We start from the raw sequence: 18,036 nt of genomic DNA on the forward strand, positions 1-18,036 counted from the left end.
CGTCTGTGTATGTAGCTGTCTGGTCCCCCCACGTCTGTGTCTGTGTCAGACTTTCCACTGTGAGAGCCTAGAGCTCAGGGAGTTGGACAAAATGTTCGGACTACATCCCTTTCCCTCACCTGGGACTGGAGGATTTGGCAGAACGAAGTGTCTGTTACGATCAAGTAATAAGCCTGTTTTTGTGGAAACTGGTTGGAACCTCCGGACAGAAACTATACCCCAAAGAAATAGAATTATCACGAAATAAGAAAAAAGCCTTCTTCAGAGGGATATTTGACTCAAAAACTTCCCTTTAAAACACGAATATTAACTAAAATTCTGGACAACAATGACAAAAAAAAAAAAGATAAACCATAGCTCTAAGTGAAAGGACAACATGGAAAGCTTATTGTTCAAAACAACAAAAACTCTTAATATAAAAAAAAAGACTGTAAGCTTGGTTGCAATAATAGAGTGACATACGGAGACAAAAAAAGCTTATTCCACGACTCTGTTCATGCAATCTCCAATACAATATCCATCCTAAAAATGTTCAGTTCACAGACAAAAGTCTGTACTTCAAATTCCTTTTTTCTATTTTCTCCATAACTAATGAAGTCAAAAAACTAGGAAGTCCACTTGGTCTGTGAAATCTGGACTTTAGAGCTCGAACTGGTTCAACATCATCCACAGTGGTCCAATCTACAAGTTGAGCAGAGTTCACAACAGAACACTTGACGCACCCACAGTGGTCCAATCACAACAGAACACTTGACGCACCCACAGTGGTCCAATCACAACAGAACACTTGACGCACCCACAGTGGTCCAATCACAACAGAACACTTGACGCACCCACAAGTACCCAAGAAGAGAAAAATTATTACAGCTAAATGTTTTTGTTTGTTTAACTTAGAAAAGTTGTTGTATTGCTTCATTTTATGCAAAGTTATTCACTATGTTCATTTGCATCTGTAATGACAGTAAGTCAGCTAAAAACTGAAGTATGGATACTAAAGGTACAGAAACATTACTGCAAACTGAGGCCAACATCCACCAAATAAGTATACAAAAAGAGTACATAAAAAAACAACAGCAGAACAAACTCCAAAGCCCGGCACAGATTCACAAGCAATGATGTCTTCCTAAGCTTGTGGTGAGAAGCAGCAAAATAAAAAGGAAAGCGAAGCAATACAGAGAAAAAGTAATCTTGGAAAAAAATCAAACACACAACACAGAAAGCTTTGCCATGTATATCTCACCATTAAATAAACCTACACAGAAAACATGCAGGTTATTGAATGACAATATAAAGTATCATGTCTGTTCTTCCCCCTCAGAGGAACATTGACTTGTTGTAGCCTTGACTGACAGTCAATGAGTAGTGACAGGACAAAACTACAAGGCTCAATGCTGCTGTACTCTGCTCACAAAAAGTAGTACAAACTCAATGTTCACTGTTATAGAAGAAAAGATGACAGAACAAAGACCACAAAGACAGAACAAAGACCACAAAGACAGAACAAAGACCACAAAGACACCATTTCACCGGTCTTATTCCCAGGATGTGCTTGTACTTTATCAGCTTTGGACAAACAATCCCCTTCCTTTCTACAGCTCAGTCAAGTCAAAGAGAACAACGCAACTGACTTTGTCAGATTAGATCAAATTTATTCTAAAAATCCACAGAGAAACTGAATTCATTGTACCCAAGAGTAGTAAAGATTTGAGGCGGGAACATTTTAAAATACCAACTTTGTGATCTACCACTACCAGCACAAAATTACAAAGAAATGCGCTCCAAAAAAGTGGACAAAGATACATTGTGGGCAAGAGAATATTATCACAAAATGAACATCAAAACTTTTCTTATGCACAACATCTATGAGAAAACTGACAGAAGGAAGCATATATTACAGCAATGACTTACCAAAACAAAACTCACAAATAACATACCCACCACTATGGCATACTCACTTCAACATTCTCGTCAGTAACCTAAAGGAATTATTTATTATTCAACTTTTTTTTCAAAAGATCAAACTTTCATCCAAAACACCGATTACAAAAATAAATATTTTTATGTTCACAGCATAGAGGTACGCCAAGAGATTTAGCTGTCAAGCAAATGTCGATAGAAAGGAGAGGGGGATAGTAAACAGGACGGTAAAGGTTGTCCCAGAAACATGACTCGTCAAAGTGGACTAGAAACAAGTGCAGCACAGTGGCCATGGGTTGCAGAATTCCCTGTCCTTTCCTTTCTTTCCGTGTGTCAGATCAAAGAAAAGATGAAGAGCAAAAGGTCAGCTGAAAATCTTCAGAGGAGGAAAAAACTTTGAAGCAAGTGTCTTATCCCGCCATTCCCTGACTCTCTAGATCCGCGGTTCTTAACCTGCAGGTTTACTAAGCCAGTCTCAGCGGTTCTTAACCTGGGTTCAATTAAACCTCCCCAGGTTTACTAAGCCAGTCTCAGCGGTTCTTAACCTGGGTTCAATTAAACCTCCCCAGGTTTACTAAGCCAGTCTCAGCGGTTCTTAACCTGGGTTCAATTAAACCTCCCCAGGTTTACTAAGCCAGTCTCAGCGGTTCTTAACCTGGGTTCAATTAAACCTCCCCAGGTTTACTAAGCCAGTCTCAGCGGTTCTTAACCTGGGTTCAATTAAACCTCCACAGGTTTACTAAGCCAGTCTCAGCGGTTCTTAACCTGGGTTCAATTAAACCTCCCCAGGCTTACTAAGCCAGTCTCAGGGGTTCTTAACCTGGGTTCAATTAAACCTCCCCAGGTTTACTAAGCCAGTCTCAGCGGTTCGGTGCGGTCAAGACACACACACACATGCACTGCGTAGTGTGTTTCTGTTCCATTCACCCGCTCAAAGTGTTCAGGGGGTGTACATCTGAAACTTGCAGGGTTCACGACCTCCAACAAGGCTGATAGCCACACAGTGTTCTGTGAATGTAGAAACTAGCAGGGTTCAGGACCTCCAACAAGGCTGATAGCCACTGCTCTTGAGAGACCTGGCCACTCATAAGGTCACAGGAGCAGGAAGCTTTCTCAAATATCATTTCTTTCTTTTCCAAGTTTAAAACGAGAACTTCTGACCTTCAGTACTGTAAGAAATCCTTCCGCAGTAGGGTACCTGACACTGACAAACCACACCCCAGGGAAACTCCTCTACAAATAGCAGCCCACACAAGCCCCCGTACAGGACAGAAGAACCAAATCTTTTTCCTCCTTGAAAGGACTGGGGGGGGGGGGGCAAAGAGGAGACGATAAGGTCAAGACAAGAGATCACTTTCTCGTCAAAGCCTCTGTGGTCCTGTTACTTGGTCCTGTCACTTTCAGCCACTCAACCACCAAGAACAAGATCGGGAGGGCAAATGGGAAATCCAGAGCAGGTCACCTTCACAGGGAAGGGTATTTTCCTTTATGAGCAGCACAGAAAAAGCACCTGAACCACTGTAAAACTTTCTAACAAGCATTTAAAACACTTTAACATTAAATGTTTGGCTTTTCTGTCAACTCAACTCACACGATGACTTTAGAGCTGGTGGCACACCCAAAAACTCCTACTTTTGGTCATGGGGGTTGGCAGGCCTGACTCTATTCTGAAGCTTGGCAGGTGTAGGCCTATCGTGCTAAAAATTACCAAAAGCACAACAATAATCTTATCTAGTGCAAATTCACCACTAGCTTCATTCCAATTACTACTTTTATTGCCTCATCAACAACTCCGGCTGTTTATGAAAAGGCTTAGTATAACATCCATCGCATTTATATATATCAAAAAAGTTTTCCTCCTGCATCTGCAAGATAGCTTGGCAACACTTGAGGCAATCATACGAGGCCCCCGACGTGAAACAGTCAAACAGCTGAACATCCCAACACCAAGCAGGGCAAACCAAACACGACAATCCCATCCCTTGTTTGCTCACACGTCAATCCCATCCCTTGTTTGCTCACACGACAATCCCATCCCTTGTTTGCTCACACGACAATCCCATCCCTTGTTTGCTCACACGTCAATCCCATCCCTTGTTTGCTCACACGTCAATCCCATCCCTTGTTTGCTCACACGTCAATCCCATCCCTTGTTTGCTCACACGACAATCCCATCCCTTGTTTGCTCACACGTCAATCCCATCCCTTGTTTGCTCACACGTCAATCCCATCCCTTGTTTGCTCACACATCAATCCCATCCCTTGTTTGCTCACACGTCAATCCCATCCCTTGTTTGCTCACACGACAATCCCATCCCTTGTTTGCTCACACGTCAATCCCATCCCTTGTTTGCTCACACGTCAATCCCATCCCTTGTTTGCTCACACACGACAATCCCATCCCTTGTTTGCTCACACGTCAATCCCATCCCTTGTTTGCTCACACACCACAATCTCATCCCTTGTTTGCTCACACACGACAATCCCATCCCTTGTTTGCTCACACGTCAATCCCATCCCTTGTTTGCTCACACGTCAATCCCATCCCTTGTTTGCTCACACGACAATCTCATCCCTTGTTTGCTCACACGTCAATCCCATCCCTTGTTTGCTCACACGTCATTCCCATCCCTCGTTTGCTCACACGTCATTCCCATCCCTCGTTTGCTCCAGCCACAGTTCTGATTCCCCCCTCTAGCTATCCCAGTACCTGACCCAGGACAAGGGCATGATCAACGCAGGTACTACTCCTCCCTTTCTACAACTCAAGGCACATACTTAGAATACATATATAAGTACTGTATACGTACTATGAGCCATTCACAAAAGGCACATACTTAGAATACATATATAGGTACTGTATACGTACTATGAGCCATTCACAAAAGGCTGGCCTATAAGGTGGCAGCAACCTATATTTTCAAAATCTAGGCGTATATAATCATAAATATATTCTTAAGATATTATATATATGTTATTATAGGAAGGCAAAATAATTAATAAATATAACACTCCAAAAAGGTTGGCAACATGGCAACACCCTACATTTTCACACCACCAATTTTTATACTATATTAAAGCAGTTTATAGAGGGTATATTATAATTTTATTTTCCAGTTGAAAAGACAATAAAGGCTCAACACTTGCACTTGTTGGTACATTTTTCAACCCATCTAATTTATAGCAGGCACATCATTCAAGTTCAAATACACAAATTAATAATATAATATTATAGGTCCCTCAATAGACTGTAGAGATTTCATTCTTGAGACCACCCCAAGGAGATTTCTATGCTTGATGATAAATAATAGGGTATCATGGCATCCATGATGACACAAGCAAATATCACACAGTCCAACTCCTTCCTGACCTCTATGATGAACATCGTTTGTAATTTTATCCTTTAAAATGTGAGGCACGACGATGTTTTTATGATGATCTGGCATTCATGTATGCCTCATGTGAGGACCATTAATGACTTTGTAGGCCTATTGTTCATCAAAACATGTATTTTTGCTGTAGACTGTAGGCCTACTGTTTCTATTAGAAACGCTTTGTAAAACGAAAAATGCAGATATTTAAACATATTTTTTCAAAGCAAAGAAATCTTTTGCATTTAGTTTTCGACAATTCATCATATTCCAAAAAAACCAAACAGATCTGATTACATATACTGTCAACCCCTAACTTGACCACTACCTTTTGTTCCTGGGGATCTCAAATAGTCAATCAAACACAAATTGACCTTCCGTCAGAAAGGGAATTACTTCTTTGATTAATGTTAAAGTATTTTTTCAAAATGACATAAATTGATGTTTTTGTATTTCTAGTTACTAGGTCTATATGTGGCATGACATGGTGTAGTTACTCGGTCTGTATATATGTGGCATGACATGGTGGAATCAGGCACTCATCAAATGTTGGGCATAAATAGGACTATAGTTCTTTAAACATCATCTTAAAAGCTTGTTTGTCTTGCATTTGGCAAAAAAAATACCCATCTACTCTGAATAGAAGTCGGGATATTAGCCATGGAAGGAGGTGGGGTCACCTGGATTCAGAGGTAAAATTAACGAGAAAATGGTCACCACCAAAGTTTGGTAAATTCAAAAGCTTGAGAATCTTTGAAAACTGAATATTTTACGGGCATTTAATCAATGTTCTCTACTACAATTCACATGGAACTGTGTTCTTATATATGGACATTAAAGGTCTGGAGCAAAAAACCCCGAAATTTTGATAAAAATTTCCAAACTGGTGGAAAAATGACTTTTTTTTCTATTTCATTATATTGGAAGTGCCTATTTGCAACGCCGCGTTGCGATTAGCGGCAGTGCTAAATAAAACGCCGCGTTGCGATTAGCGCCAGTGTTAAATAAAACGCTGTGTCGCCATGTGTAAAATATCAGGCTTAATCTGCACTTCGTTATCGGAAGTTCTGATGGCCGAAGTGACAGCGCGTCTGCGCTTGAAGTCAAACCATTATTTTTTTTGCGTGGGTTCGATCCCGGTCCTGGACATTTTCTTTTCTTGCATTTTTGTTGTTGTTGTTGTTGTTGTTGTTGTCCTCTTCTCGACTGACCAACAAATTGTTCCCATAATTATATCTTTGCTTTGTATTTTGTAGTTTATTTTAATGTAGTGATGGAGCATGCACATTCTGGTTTTGTCCCCAAGGGGAGCTCTGTACAAAGTAGGCCTTAGTATAGCCTATACTTTTCCTTTTACCAATTTAGGCCTGGTTAAAGTTCAGTAGTGGCTTTAAAATTTCCTTGGTCTGTGAGTCTAATTTCTTTTTTTTATATTTTTTTTATTTTAGGCTCAGGAGAAGGAAAAAAAAACCCTTCCGGGACCGGGATTCGATGCCACGCTTGGAAGCACTGAACATTAGACTTAGAGTAGAGAATGTAGACAGTAGACAGCTTGTATACGTTCTCTAGGCCTAACTTAAAGTTCGAGTTGCACCGTCTATTGTTATCCAAGCCTCTTTCAACTTAAACTTGCTCAAACTCTAACTCAAATGATTATAATGAATATGAGAGATGAACAAGATGTCTACTTTTGTGCAAGCAATGCCAGAAACAATTGTTAGATCTAATTAATCTAGATCTCGATCTACCCATGTTGATCGGAATAAGACAACGTCATAAAAAAAGGAGTTCAAACCCTAGGAGGTTTATCAAAAAACTGAGAAAACTTCCACAATTCAGGCAGAACTACAATATTATCATGTAGAAACGATGGCTACTACATCTAGATCTAGGTACTAGATCTAGTACAGTAGTCTCCGCCTAAGATCCCACCGCTTACGATCCCGGTTCGCTTAAGATCCCGTTGTTTTAGGAAAACAGAATATTTACTATACAAAAGTCACCCCTAAGATCCCGCTCTGATGGTCTACATTCGGCTAAGATCCCGCATTTCAGATCATAATTTGCTAAACAAAAACCCGGGCGGGCACAGCCGATCAACCTAGAGTGAAAAGTGAGATCAATAGACTGTCCGTCGCGTCAAAGACCAACCACTATCCTGAATGTGATCACATACACGTAAAACTCGATGAAGCGATACAATGTTTGCCCAGACGGGATCACACCGGGGTGTGAACTGACCGACGCGTTAGTTTTCCCCAAGCATCGCACTCAGACCTGAGCTCGCCACCTAAACTTACATCACTCGCTGGGTAGGTAGGGCCTACACGTTCGCTCCAGGTAGGATCACATCGAACCGTGAACTCTTCCTTGACCATTGCAGCAGTTGTCTGTACTCCCGAATTTGCGAGACGGACTGAATTTTAATTGGTGGGTTCACAACGTAATGGTGTGTAACAACAAAGGCGCGGAGACTCGGTCAGAGATGGAAAGCTATAAATTTTTGACAGGTAAAGAGGAGGGGCAACTGAATAAGCGTAGATCTTGAGACTCATGATAGGATAATAAGTGAAAATGGCACACCTCGTGCCACTATGCACCGTGATAGGTCATCAAGGTTAACCACTCTTTGCTCGCCATATGCCATAAACCCACCAATGGGGCACGCCAGTTCATTGTAGAGTGGAGGGAGATCATTTTACCGATTGTGAGCCTTAACATGGGTCACCATAGATTCTTCTCCGGGTTCATTGGTTAAGATCCCGGTTCGCCTAAGATCCCGCATTTCCTTGCTCCCGAGCACCGGGATCTTAGGCGGAGACTACTGTACTGGCTTTCAAATAGCACGGGAGCTATTCAGAACGCAGCGTTGCAAATAGCACGGGAACTATTCAGAACGCAGCGTTGCAAATAGCGTTGCCTTCATTATTTTGACGAGTGCCTGACATTATTTCACCACGATGCCTCACATGATCCTATATATCAAATGCTGGTACTTTTTTTCGAAACCTCCCTACTCTTGGAGCCAAAACCGGCGAATATTATTATAATTGCAGGGTGGGAACTATCGAAAAAGAGCCAAGCACTCCAGTTATGCTCACCTCTTGCCTCAATTGAGAATGTTCGTTGTCATTTTAATAACATTTTTAATATTAATAGGCGGCTGCTGTAAAATTATACTCAACAAATTATGCTAGGCTATAGATCTACCGTTATTATTATTATTACAGAATAGATCTAGATCTAGATCTAGATCTAGATCTAGAATCTAGATCTAGGCTATATTTCTAGACTACTAAATCTAGAAATCTAAATCTAGATTCTAGATATATAGATCTAAGTCTAGATCTCTAGAATCTAGATTTCTAGATCTAGATCTAGATTTAGATCTAAAATCTAGATTTCTAGATCTAGATCTAGATCTAGAAATCTAGATCTAGATCTAAGACAAGATCATCTAGATATCTAGATCTAAAGGCACTAGATCTAGATCTATATCTAGATCTAGAAACTAGATCTAGATCTAGTAGATCTAAATGTGCGTATCAGTAAAAAGCAAAAAAAATTTAATTAATTTACAATTCACGGTACCTCTGGGTTCACAATGCTTGGAAAGGAAATGTCTACAATCTTGCAGCCAGAATGAAAACCTTTCGTGTCTGCTGTGACACAGACGGCGGGCTTTATCGTGCAACTTAGTGGTTTGTCGTTCATCTTGGGCTTCTCAGAAGCTCACTCAACTCACTGATTTCGGAAGTCAGTGATTCTAGCAGCTGTTCTTCCGTCCGCGTAACTCATATCAAAGGAATGCTCGTTGCCATTTCAACTGATCACCAAAATATTGTTAAAATAAATTTTGACGGAGAATGTGAAACCTCTGCGTCCTAAGCAACTACATTCAGGTGAAATGAGTGTTCTCCCTTTGATCATTCAAGCACGAAACATGTCAATAATGATTTATGCTGAAGTCATAACAAGTTTCAGTAGATTCTAGATCTACATATAGTTTATTTTTTTACATTTCAGAACGACTTTGAGCAAAATTTTGTACATATATCTAGATCTAGTTGCAGATAATTGGAAATGAGTCTTGGCCTCAATAAGATACTTATACTATGTCCCTTTGAAATTAAAAAAATAAAAACTAGAATCTAGATCTAGCATTTTCTTTCATATATTCCAAATTCCGGTGATAGTTTTGTATCTCGCTAAGTATCGTGAGATTGTGATCACGCACCGGACTGATCAAAATGGCCGACGATGAACCTATTTCTGATCGGGAGAGGGTATTGTTTTGCTTTTTGTGTGTTTCTGTGACTTGTTATTTATGATAACATTAATCGAGCATCGTTTTTGGACGGGTTATTGCCTGCCGAGGTCTTTTTACCTAAGTTACTTGCTTGTATAGGTATGTTGTAAAGTTTTTGAAATCAGGAAGGGGAGTGGCAAACTGCAGGTCAGTTGATCAGCGAAACCACTGACTGGCTCTGGTGACTTCCGCATTTATTCTTGTCAATTATTGCTAATTGATGCTACGTGGGTGTACTTGGTATTCAATACGCATTTTATTTTTCGCTTGTTTTGACTTTTTACACCGACTTTTGTCGAATGCAATGTTTGTCTTGTCATTGTTCCGCAAGTCAGTCTACTTGGAAAAGGGATGTTCTTCCTGGTTTCAGTTCAGTTTTTTGGTCAGATGTGTAGATCTTCCATCTAATAATATAATATAGATCTAGAATCTAGATCTAGATTCTAGATTCTAATTGAATAATATTATGAAAGTAATAGATCTTAAGAAGTCTAGATCTAGATTTTTTGGATCTAGATCTAGTAGGCCTGCGTGAGTCACCTAGTCTAGTCTAAGCTAAAATAAACAGTACATGTTTAGGTTTAGGTAACTAGATCTACCTGTGGCAAAAATAACACAGGCCTCTATACTATAGTCTATGGGTTGAATTAGACATTAGATTTACCAAGACCAAAGTCAAGTCAAAGAGTAGGCTAGGCTAGTGATTTTTATCATGTCAGATTGTGGCTTGTGCGACAGTTTAGTTAGCTTGCTGAGAAGACTTGATTTGGTCATCAGATCAACGACAATGTGCATCTGTGTAGTTTCTGTAGTTTTTGTTTTATTGCAGTTGAACTTGTGATGTTGTGAAATCAAATTATGATTATTATCACGAATAATAGGATGGCTACCTACACCTCTTTTGTCTGAATAAAATGTGAGCTTTGAAAGAGGGGGGAGGGGCTTGATGAAATACAGCAGCATGACTTCACGTAATGTAGGCCTACTAAGACAAAAGAGTTTTAAATCTTATGCAGGTCTAATTTGTTTTAATCTAAGGTTCATAATGTTACAACCTTCACAGGTCTGATGTTCACAATTTAGGTTTTAGATTCACTCTGCATTTGAGACACAACATAGCTCAGAGAAATTTTATTTTGCTCTTTTGTCTTAAAAGATAGGTGGGAAAAAGATGGTTGTTTGAAATCACGTCTGTAGGCCTATGATAAAAAGTGCAGTAAGTTCAGACAGGACTGCTGTCACTTATTTTATTGCTGTGTATGTTCCCCTTCTACATTCTTGATTTTTTATTTTGATGTCTCTTTTTTCAAAGTCATCTTGATTAAGTCAGGATCCATCCTTTTCAAGATCAAATCTAAGTCCTCTGCCTTTTAGCAAAGAGACTTTTAATGGCTGTAGGAAACTGCAATTATAAAGGCACCCTTATAGTATTTCATACCATTTAGGCATTTATTAAATTATTAGTTATCACACTTTCATCATAACTTGTCTTGTTAGCATGGCTTGATCAGGGAAAAACTCAACAATCTGCAAATTCAAATAACGGTGACCCCCCCCCCCCCTCAGAGGTTTGTTGTTTAAATCAGTGAAATTACTTTTTGTGTCACAATTAATAATTTTGGTAATTAAAAAATTGTATGTCTGCTACAAGGCCTTTGACAACCTGCCCTCTTATCCTAGATTCTTTGGGTTTGAATTTACACAAAAGCTTAACAGGAGCTGTACATGTAAATGGTTGCAACTTGTTTTTTCCCCTGCACATAGCAATGGCAAGAGACAGAGCTAGACGAGGCAAGATTGGCTAGAGTTTTTCCTCTAGCCTCTAGTCTCTCTATCCTTTACGAATCTATATATATCTATTCAAGAAGGCTATCGTTGTTGTCCGATTATACCCCTGCTGTTTGCCCAACTTTAATCGATAGGCGGTATACGAGGTTTGCTGCAACAAAATTACACGCATGTAATGTTCATGTTTTTGAGTTGCCAATGTTGATTTCTATTTCAGGTGCGGATTGCATCAAATTTCATTCTCCATGCCCCACCGGGAGAGTTCAACGAAGTCTTCAATGGTAAGTCGCTTGCAGTGACTTTCACTGATATTGTTTTTGCCCTGGCTTGCTTTACCAGCAAACGCAAAAGCTGTAGTGAATATTTATAATTGTGTAACTTTCACTAGCTGGCAAAAGTTTGTTTCTTTGTAAACGCTAACTTAGTAAGAAAAAGGGAATTATTGTTGGCTGTGTATAAAATCACTATCTGGCAGAGGTCACTAACTGGCTATAGTTTTGATCATATATCTAGAGCTCTCTCTATATAAATTATTATAGAAAATGTGTGGGGTTTTAAAAAAAAAATAATTTTGATTTTGTTGTGAAATAGTTTGTTAGCCTAGCCTTTAGGCATGGGTAGTGGGGTTAAATTCGAACTATGACGTCACTTTTTATCTCCGGCAAGCCGCTCCCAGCGGCTCGCTGTCGGAACTGCTGTATTGGTGAGTCGCTGACAGCGGCTCGGGCACATTCCTTTACCACGACTTCAACATCAAATTACTTTTCGGCATTTCTTTTACCGGAAGTTCATTCATTAGATACAGCATATCATAATTGGTTCGCTAGTTTCAATTTAGTGGTTCATTTAGTGTCGTTTTTGTCAGTTTTTGATTAAGTACCAAAAAAGGGCCCTGGCGTAGTGGGTTTGTATTACCCCCCTCCCTCGGAGATAAAGAGTTAAAATGGGGGAGGGGGGGTGGCAGTTGTTCTAAAATTTGTGTTCCTTCGTTTTCACGAGTATTAACTCACTCATTTTTGTGTTATAGGTGACATGGTAAAATTCAGTTCAAATATATATATATTTTTATTTTGAGTCCTGCCATATCTCTAGTGCAAATGTGCTGAGCCTTATGCCATTGGTAAATTTTGATATGTGCAATAAATGCTGTTCTACACCATTGCACATATCTGTTGGCTTATGATATTTTAAAGAAAAATGACTTTAAAAATGTTGTTGTTTTTTAAATGTAAAAAACACTGGCACTAAGTCACTGTATTAGCAGGTGTTGTGGTGGTATCAGTTTTTTTTTTTCTTTTCGAAGTTTTCATTTGTGTTATAAAAATTTTGTTTTTAATTTAATTTAATTTTTTTTTTTTCAGATGTGAGAATACTACTTGACGATGACGCTCTGCTGAAGGAAGGCGCTTCAGGGTGAGTTGCATTTGTACTTTTTATATGCAATTTTTTTTTTTTTTGGGGGGGGGGGTTGTTTACTTTAAGTTGACATGAGTCTTTTCCCTAACTTTGGTAATAATTATTAATAGGATGTCAATGCGTTATTTACGACTTGTTAACTCGTTTACTTAACAAAATTTGTTGAATCATCACACGTCAAAGAAGACCACATCTCATAAGCCAGTTGTAGCTTCAATCTACTTTAAAACTCTACATCTGGCTGCATTTTGCATTCCAGTGACTCACTCAACGTACACAACTACCAGATCTCCGACAAGCAGAACACTGATGACCTAGATCATGACACAGAAATATTTTTGCTTTTCATCTTTCTCCTTGGCTCAAATGTGGAGGCGCTGTGTGAACAAACTGGTCAGAGCTGTTTGCCAGTCCAGTCTGACAATAGTACTCTCATACTACAAAATACACTTCTGATTGGTCGTCTGATCCACATGATGACTCCATGGGTTGGGTTTCATTAGTGGACGTAAAGTGTCTTTCTAGAAATTATCTTGATGTACAAAGATTACTTTCTTTGTCTTCCACTGGAAACCTCTGGTATAATTTCCCTTTTATAATCGCTTCTTATTGCTCAAAGTGTGTCTGTGGGTGGTTGGCGGGTGCTCTGGTGTGGTTTACTTCTTTTTTCCTATCAAACATCTATCGTCCTTATCTCTCCTCCTTCTTTTTTATGTTTGTTACTCTCTTGTAACACCTCTAACCTTCGGCACTTACATGACCTTATTGTTTTGCAAGTGCCTTAAGTCTCTTACTGAAAAAAAAAGTGTGTCTAGGAGTCATCAAAATGGGCAATTTGTATGATGACAACATTTATGCTCATCAGACGCATCGAAATATCCAAATTGAGGAAAACATTGAGCCCCACAACGTATTTATGTGTATGCCTGAGATGATGGAAGATAAAATGCATGATAATTTACACTCGGTACCAATAAAGTTTTAAAGACTCAATTCAGAAATGTGCAGTTGACAGTAATTCCATTGTTGGTTTCAGTGACATGCTAAAATGCGCTAAAATAGCAGAAATTTCTTTACATTTCGTTATTGTAAAAAATATAATTCATACTTAAAATAGAATGTTTTTCTTGTGCAGCTACTGGCGTACTGCAGCATATTTACGACATGTGTAGACGGTGCTTCCACTCTTCCTTATTTTTACGGAAATCCGTACTTTCTGCCAGTTCCATACTTGTTCCTCCATCATTATCAACACCCTCCGTAAAAAGCTGCGACAGTGTAGGACTACCAAAATTCCGTAGCTAAAGATCCGTACTCGCCTTCGTATCGCTTAGAACTAGTCTAGTATAAGTTACGGTAATTCTTTCGGTAATAGTTTGTTATAGAAACCTGCCAGAATGCGCCTTTCCTGCCATCGGCCATTCTTCCGCTATGCCCCATTGCGGGCTTGTCGGCAGTACATTTTTACCTGTGGATTGATCAAAATCTGGCGAACTTTTTGTGCCAATTTCCTCCTTTCTGTCATTCCCTCATTCCCTCATTCCCTCATTCCCTCTGTCTATCTTCGGATTGTTGCCGCGACTGGAAAATCTGCGCGTTGATCGAGTAAATTGACTTGTGATCTCAGACAGAAAATTACTATCAGAAAGAAACTTTGTTACAAATTTGTTTAGGTCTAGAGAAATGATCAATACGAAGATTCTACGGCACGGGAACGCAATAAGGGCCGCAATGAAAGAAATTTATTCTAAAACTACAAAAAATCAAGAATAATTCGAAGTGGTGTTCCGAGGTTGTGACATGCGACATTCAGGAGTGAAATTTGAGGAAAATTAGGGTATACGCCGGTAACTGTATTGTGAAGGTACATATCTATTCATTATTCCCAAGTTTGCCTTCTATCAATGGTGCGATGACAAATTAATTGAATTATAGTAGCAATGGAACGGGAACCTGGTTTTATTACTTTTAAACATTGCCAGGTGGGTGGTTGGCGGGTGCTCTAGTGTGGTTTGCTTCTTCTTTCCTATCAAACATCTATCGTCCTTATCTCCCCTTCTTCTTTTTTATGTTTGTTACTCTCTTGTAACACCTCTAATCTTTTGGCGCTCATATGACCTTATGCAGTTGCGAGCGCCGTAAAACCTCTACTAGAAAAACAAAACAAAACAAAAACATTGTCATCCATGGAAATATATTGTGTAGATCTTGGGGAAGAAATCAACCAAGACAGAATGTTGGGGAAAAATCAATGTTCTGGTTCGCCGGCAGTCGCTTCAAACAGGCTTTGCCATTTTCAACCCTCTAAAAGTACTAAATTTCCATTTCTTTCGGGGCTTTCGCTCCCTGAACCCCCACCGGGACTCTGTCCCTGGACCCTGCTGGGGGCCTCTGCGGCCCTCTGACCCCCGGCAGAATTTTCCTTACTTGTCAGCTTCAGCTGGTGGAAGCACTGGTAGAACAAATTGATATGAAAATGGGTTTTTTTTCTAAAAAGTACAAAGCAATACTGTATGAGTAGTATGACACCTTGGAAAATGCTCAAGATTGTGGCACAGGATCTAATAGCTTGTGGAGCGGCCTTTGAATTATTGAAACTTCTGATTTGTAGCTTCAAAGTAAGGACTGTTCTTATATTGGAATCTGTAGGAATAGTATAATTTTCCCAATCAAGTAATGATGCTCCTATGAGGTGTCTGTATGGCTTCGTATTTCTGTTGACAATATCGTTGTTTCATTTCAGAGCCTTTGCACAATACAACAGAGATCAGTTCACGCCATGCAAAATTGAAGGTTCAGATTTTCAGGTGATCAATTCTGCTTGTTGCCTTGAGACCATTGTTGTGTATTGTCCTTGTTTATTAAAATGTTAGTGCCATATCATGTTTCTCAGTGTCTAATAAAAATTCATTTTTGGGGGGTTTGTAAACGCAGTTACTGTGAAAATGAGCTGCCATCTTGAATGTTGATGGCCGTATTGTAAGACAAGAATATTACCAACATTAATTGATCCAGCACCTCAAAATGACGAACTGACAAAATCTGTTGCTTTTTTTTTACACCATCTGATGGGGAAATGATTCCTTCCAAGCCGTGTGCCATGTGCAAGTTTTTAGTCCAAGGGGATGTGGCCACTTTTGTCAGCATTTACTGGGAGTTGTTGCTGTTTTGGAGGTGGTTTTTTTATGTTATGTTTTTTAAAATTGTTATTTGTTTTTTGGAATTGCAGGTGCTTATAACAGAACATGGTGACTTAGGAAACAACCGATTCCTGGATCCTCGATCCAAACAAACGTTCCGTTACGACCACCTGAGGAAAGAGGCTCAGGTATGTAGAGAGGTGTCCCCCAGACAAAATGCCGCTCAGGTATGTGGTGAGGTGCTCCCAGACAAAATGCCGCTCAGGTATGTGGTGAGGTGCTCCCAGACAAAATGCCGCTCAGGTATGTGGTGAGGTGCTCCCAGACAAAATGCCGCTCAGGTATATGGTGTGAGGTCGGCAACAGGTCTGTATATTTACTATCGGGTGTGAGGTCGGCAACAGGTCTGTATATTTACTATCGGGTGTGAGGTCGGCAACAGGTCTGTATATTTACTATCGGGTGTGAGGTCGGCAACAGGTCTGTATGTTTACTGGCGGGTGTGAGGTCGGCAACAGGTCTGTATGTTTACTGGCGGGTGTGAGGTCGGCAACAGGTCTGTATGTTTACTATCGGGTGTGAGGTCGGTTTGGGGGAACTTTTCTGTGGTTTGTCTTTCTATATTTGTGTTTGTTGTACATTACGGCTGTTGTCGGGAGGAATCTGCATGTGCTTTTGAAAATTGTTGGCAATGTGCCTCGGCAGGTATTTCATGTACTCTGTGGGGATGTACTTAGTTAACCCTTTCGCACTTAGCAGGCGTGGCCAGCTGTGGCCCCCAGTCCTTCAGACAAGGGCAAACACTCCATGAAAATTGAAGGGGTACCTAACTAAAAAAATTGTATAAAATCACAAACACAACCAAAAATGATGAAAATAGTATTTTCTGAAAGGAAAATGAATGAGCTAAATTACTAGTACAAAATTATAAGTGGAATAGGAGAGTATGAAATGATATGAGAGGTCTTTCTGAGATGCGTGTCTTGGATTTCGAGTCTAGTTCTAGACCTCGTATACATTTCTTCAACTCACGAAGTTTCTGCCACTGACAAAGAGGTACTCCACACAAAAGAAATACAACACATTCACAGAGATTGAAGCGTCTGGTGGAAACTTGAAAGCACCTAAAAGACCTTTCTTTGGCTGTTTTTATTTTGTTTCTGTCGTACTCATATCGGGCAGTTTTGCGCCCATGCATCCTAGAGACGTGATGGCGTGTTTACAAATAAAATCTCCTCCGACTTTTGTTCCCGCTCAAAAAGTGACTCTTTGTGCTAGCGAAACAAGAAAAACACCAGAGTAAACCGGAAATCTTCCTCTATAAAGATAGCTAAGTGAAACTTCTGATGAAAGTAAAAGTAGAAGCCTCCCGCGGCAACGAAACATACACCCTCGTGGCGGGCGCTATAGGGAAGAGCGGGGGTCACCGGCGCGGGCGCATACGGGCACTGTAAGTGCGAAACGGTTAAAGTGTGGACAGTTTTTACCACTGTTTTGTAAAGTTGGGGATTTCCTATTTTGTGAAGAAATGTGCCCATGGAAAAAACGAGTTGATGAAGTCTGCACCGTTCTTCTTTTGCCCCGCGGGTCGTGGGTGGTTGGTGGGTGCTCTGATGTGGTTTGTGCCTTCTTTTCTTTCAAACCTTTGTCAGTGGATGGTTGGCGGGTGCTCTGCTGTGGTTTGGGCCTTCTTTTCTTTCAAACCTTTGTCAACCTTATCTGTCTTCCTGTTTTTTAATGTACTTTTCAACTCTCTAGTAGTACCTGTAACCCTGGCCACTTGTATGACCTAGCTATGCTACAAGTGCTGTAAAACTCTTACACCAAGTAAATTGAACTGTTTGGCCGGCAGGATGTTCAACCTGCGGAAGTGGACCAACGAGCGGAGTCGTGGCGGGCGGCCATTGAGTCAGCGGTGACGGCGTACATCGCCTCCCACTACAAGTTTGGCGTGGCCACCGTCTACGGGAGCAGCGCGGACGGAAACATCACCATCATCGCATGCTTCGAGAGTCACGCTTTTGAGCCCAAGAACTGGTGGTACGTGTGTGTGTGTGTGTGTGTGTGTGTGTGTGTGTGTGTGTGTGTGTGTGTG

General features: G+C 40.3%; 2 protein-coding genes and 1 long non-coding RNA gene across 4 annotated transcripts in view; 2 read left to right on the top strand and 1 right to left on the bottom strand.

Annotated features, from left to right (window-relative positions):
* Positions 1–9,419, bottom strand: part of LOC101846985 (nicolin-1) — a gene marked incomplete at its 3' end in the record, with an annotated part of 19,519 nt that extends 10,100 nt beyond the window's left edge. Inside the window, 2 exon segments of one of the 2 annotated variants that reach the window (XM_013087466.2) lie at positions 1,956–1,976; positions 8,880–9,419. In XM_013087466.2, coding sequence (XP_012942920.1) covers positions 1,956–1,976; positions 8,880–9,002 — 144 coding nt within the window. 2 annotated transcript variants of the gene reach the window in all.
* Positions 9,420–9,473: 54 nt separating this feature from the next.
* LOC101847214 (F-actin-capping protein subunit alpha) overlaps positions 9,474–18,036 on the top strand; it is a 16,277-nt gene continuing 7,714 nt past the window's right edge. Inside the window, exons 1-6 of the mRNA XM_005107295.3 lie at positions 9,474–9,574; positions 11,603–11,666; positions 12,747–12,798; positions 15,545–15,608; positions 16,031–16,129; positions 17,794–17,981. Coding sequence (XP_005107352.1) covers positions 9,539–9,574; positions 11,603–11,666; positions 12,747–12,798; positions 15,545–15,608; positions 16,031–16,129; positions 17,794–17,981 — 503 coding nt within the window. The 5' untranslated portion in view covers positions 9,474–9,538. The remainder of the gene's footprint in view (positions 9,575–11,602; positions 11,667–12,746; positions 12,799–15,544; positions 15,609–16,030; positions 16,130–17,793; positions 17,982–18,036) is intronic.
* Positions 16,291–16,809, top strand: LOC118478475. Its single transcript, XR_004859070.1, has 2 exons — positions 16,291–16,372; positions 16,525–16,809. It is a non-coding gene; the product is annotated as an uncharacterized LOC118478475 (long non-coding RNA).

The sequence above is a fragment of the Aplysia californica genome, unplaced genomic scaffold (genome assembly GCF_000002075.1).
Source record: "Aplysia californica isolate F4 #8 unplaced genomic scaffold, AplCal3.0 scaffold00590, whole genome shotgun sequence".
In the NCBI taxonomy this organism is placed as follows: domain Eukaryota; kingdom Metazoa; phylum Mollusca; class Gastropoda; order Aplysiida; family Aplysiidae; genus Aplysia; species Aplysia californica.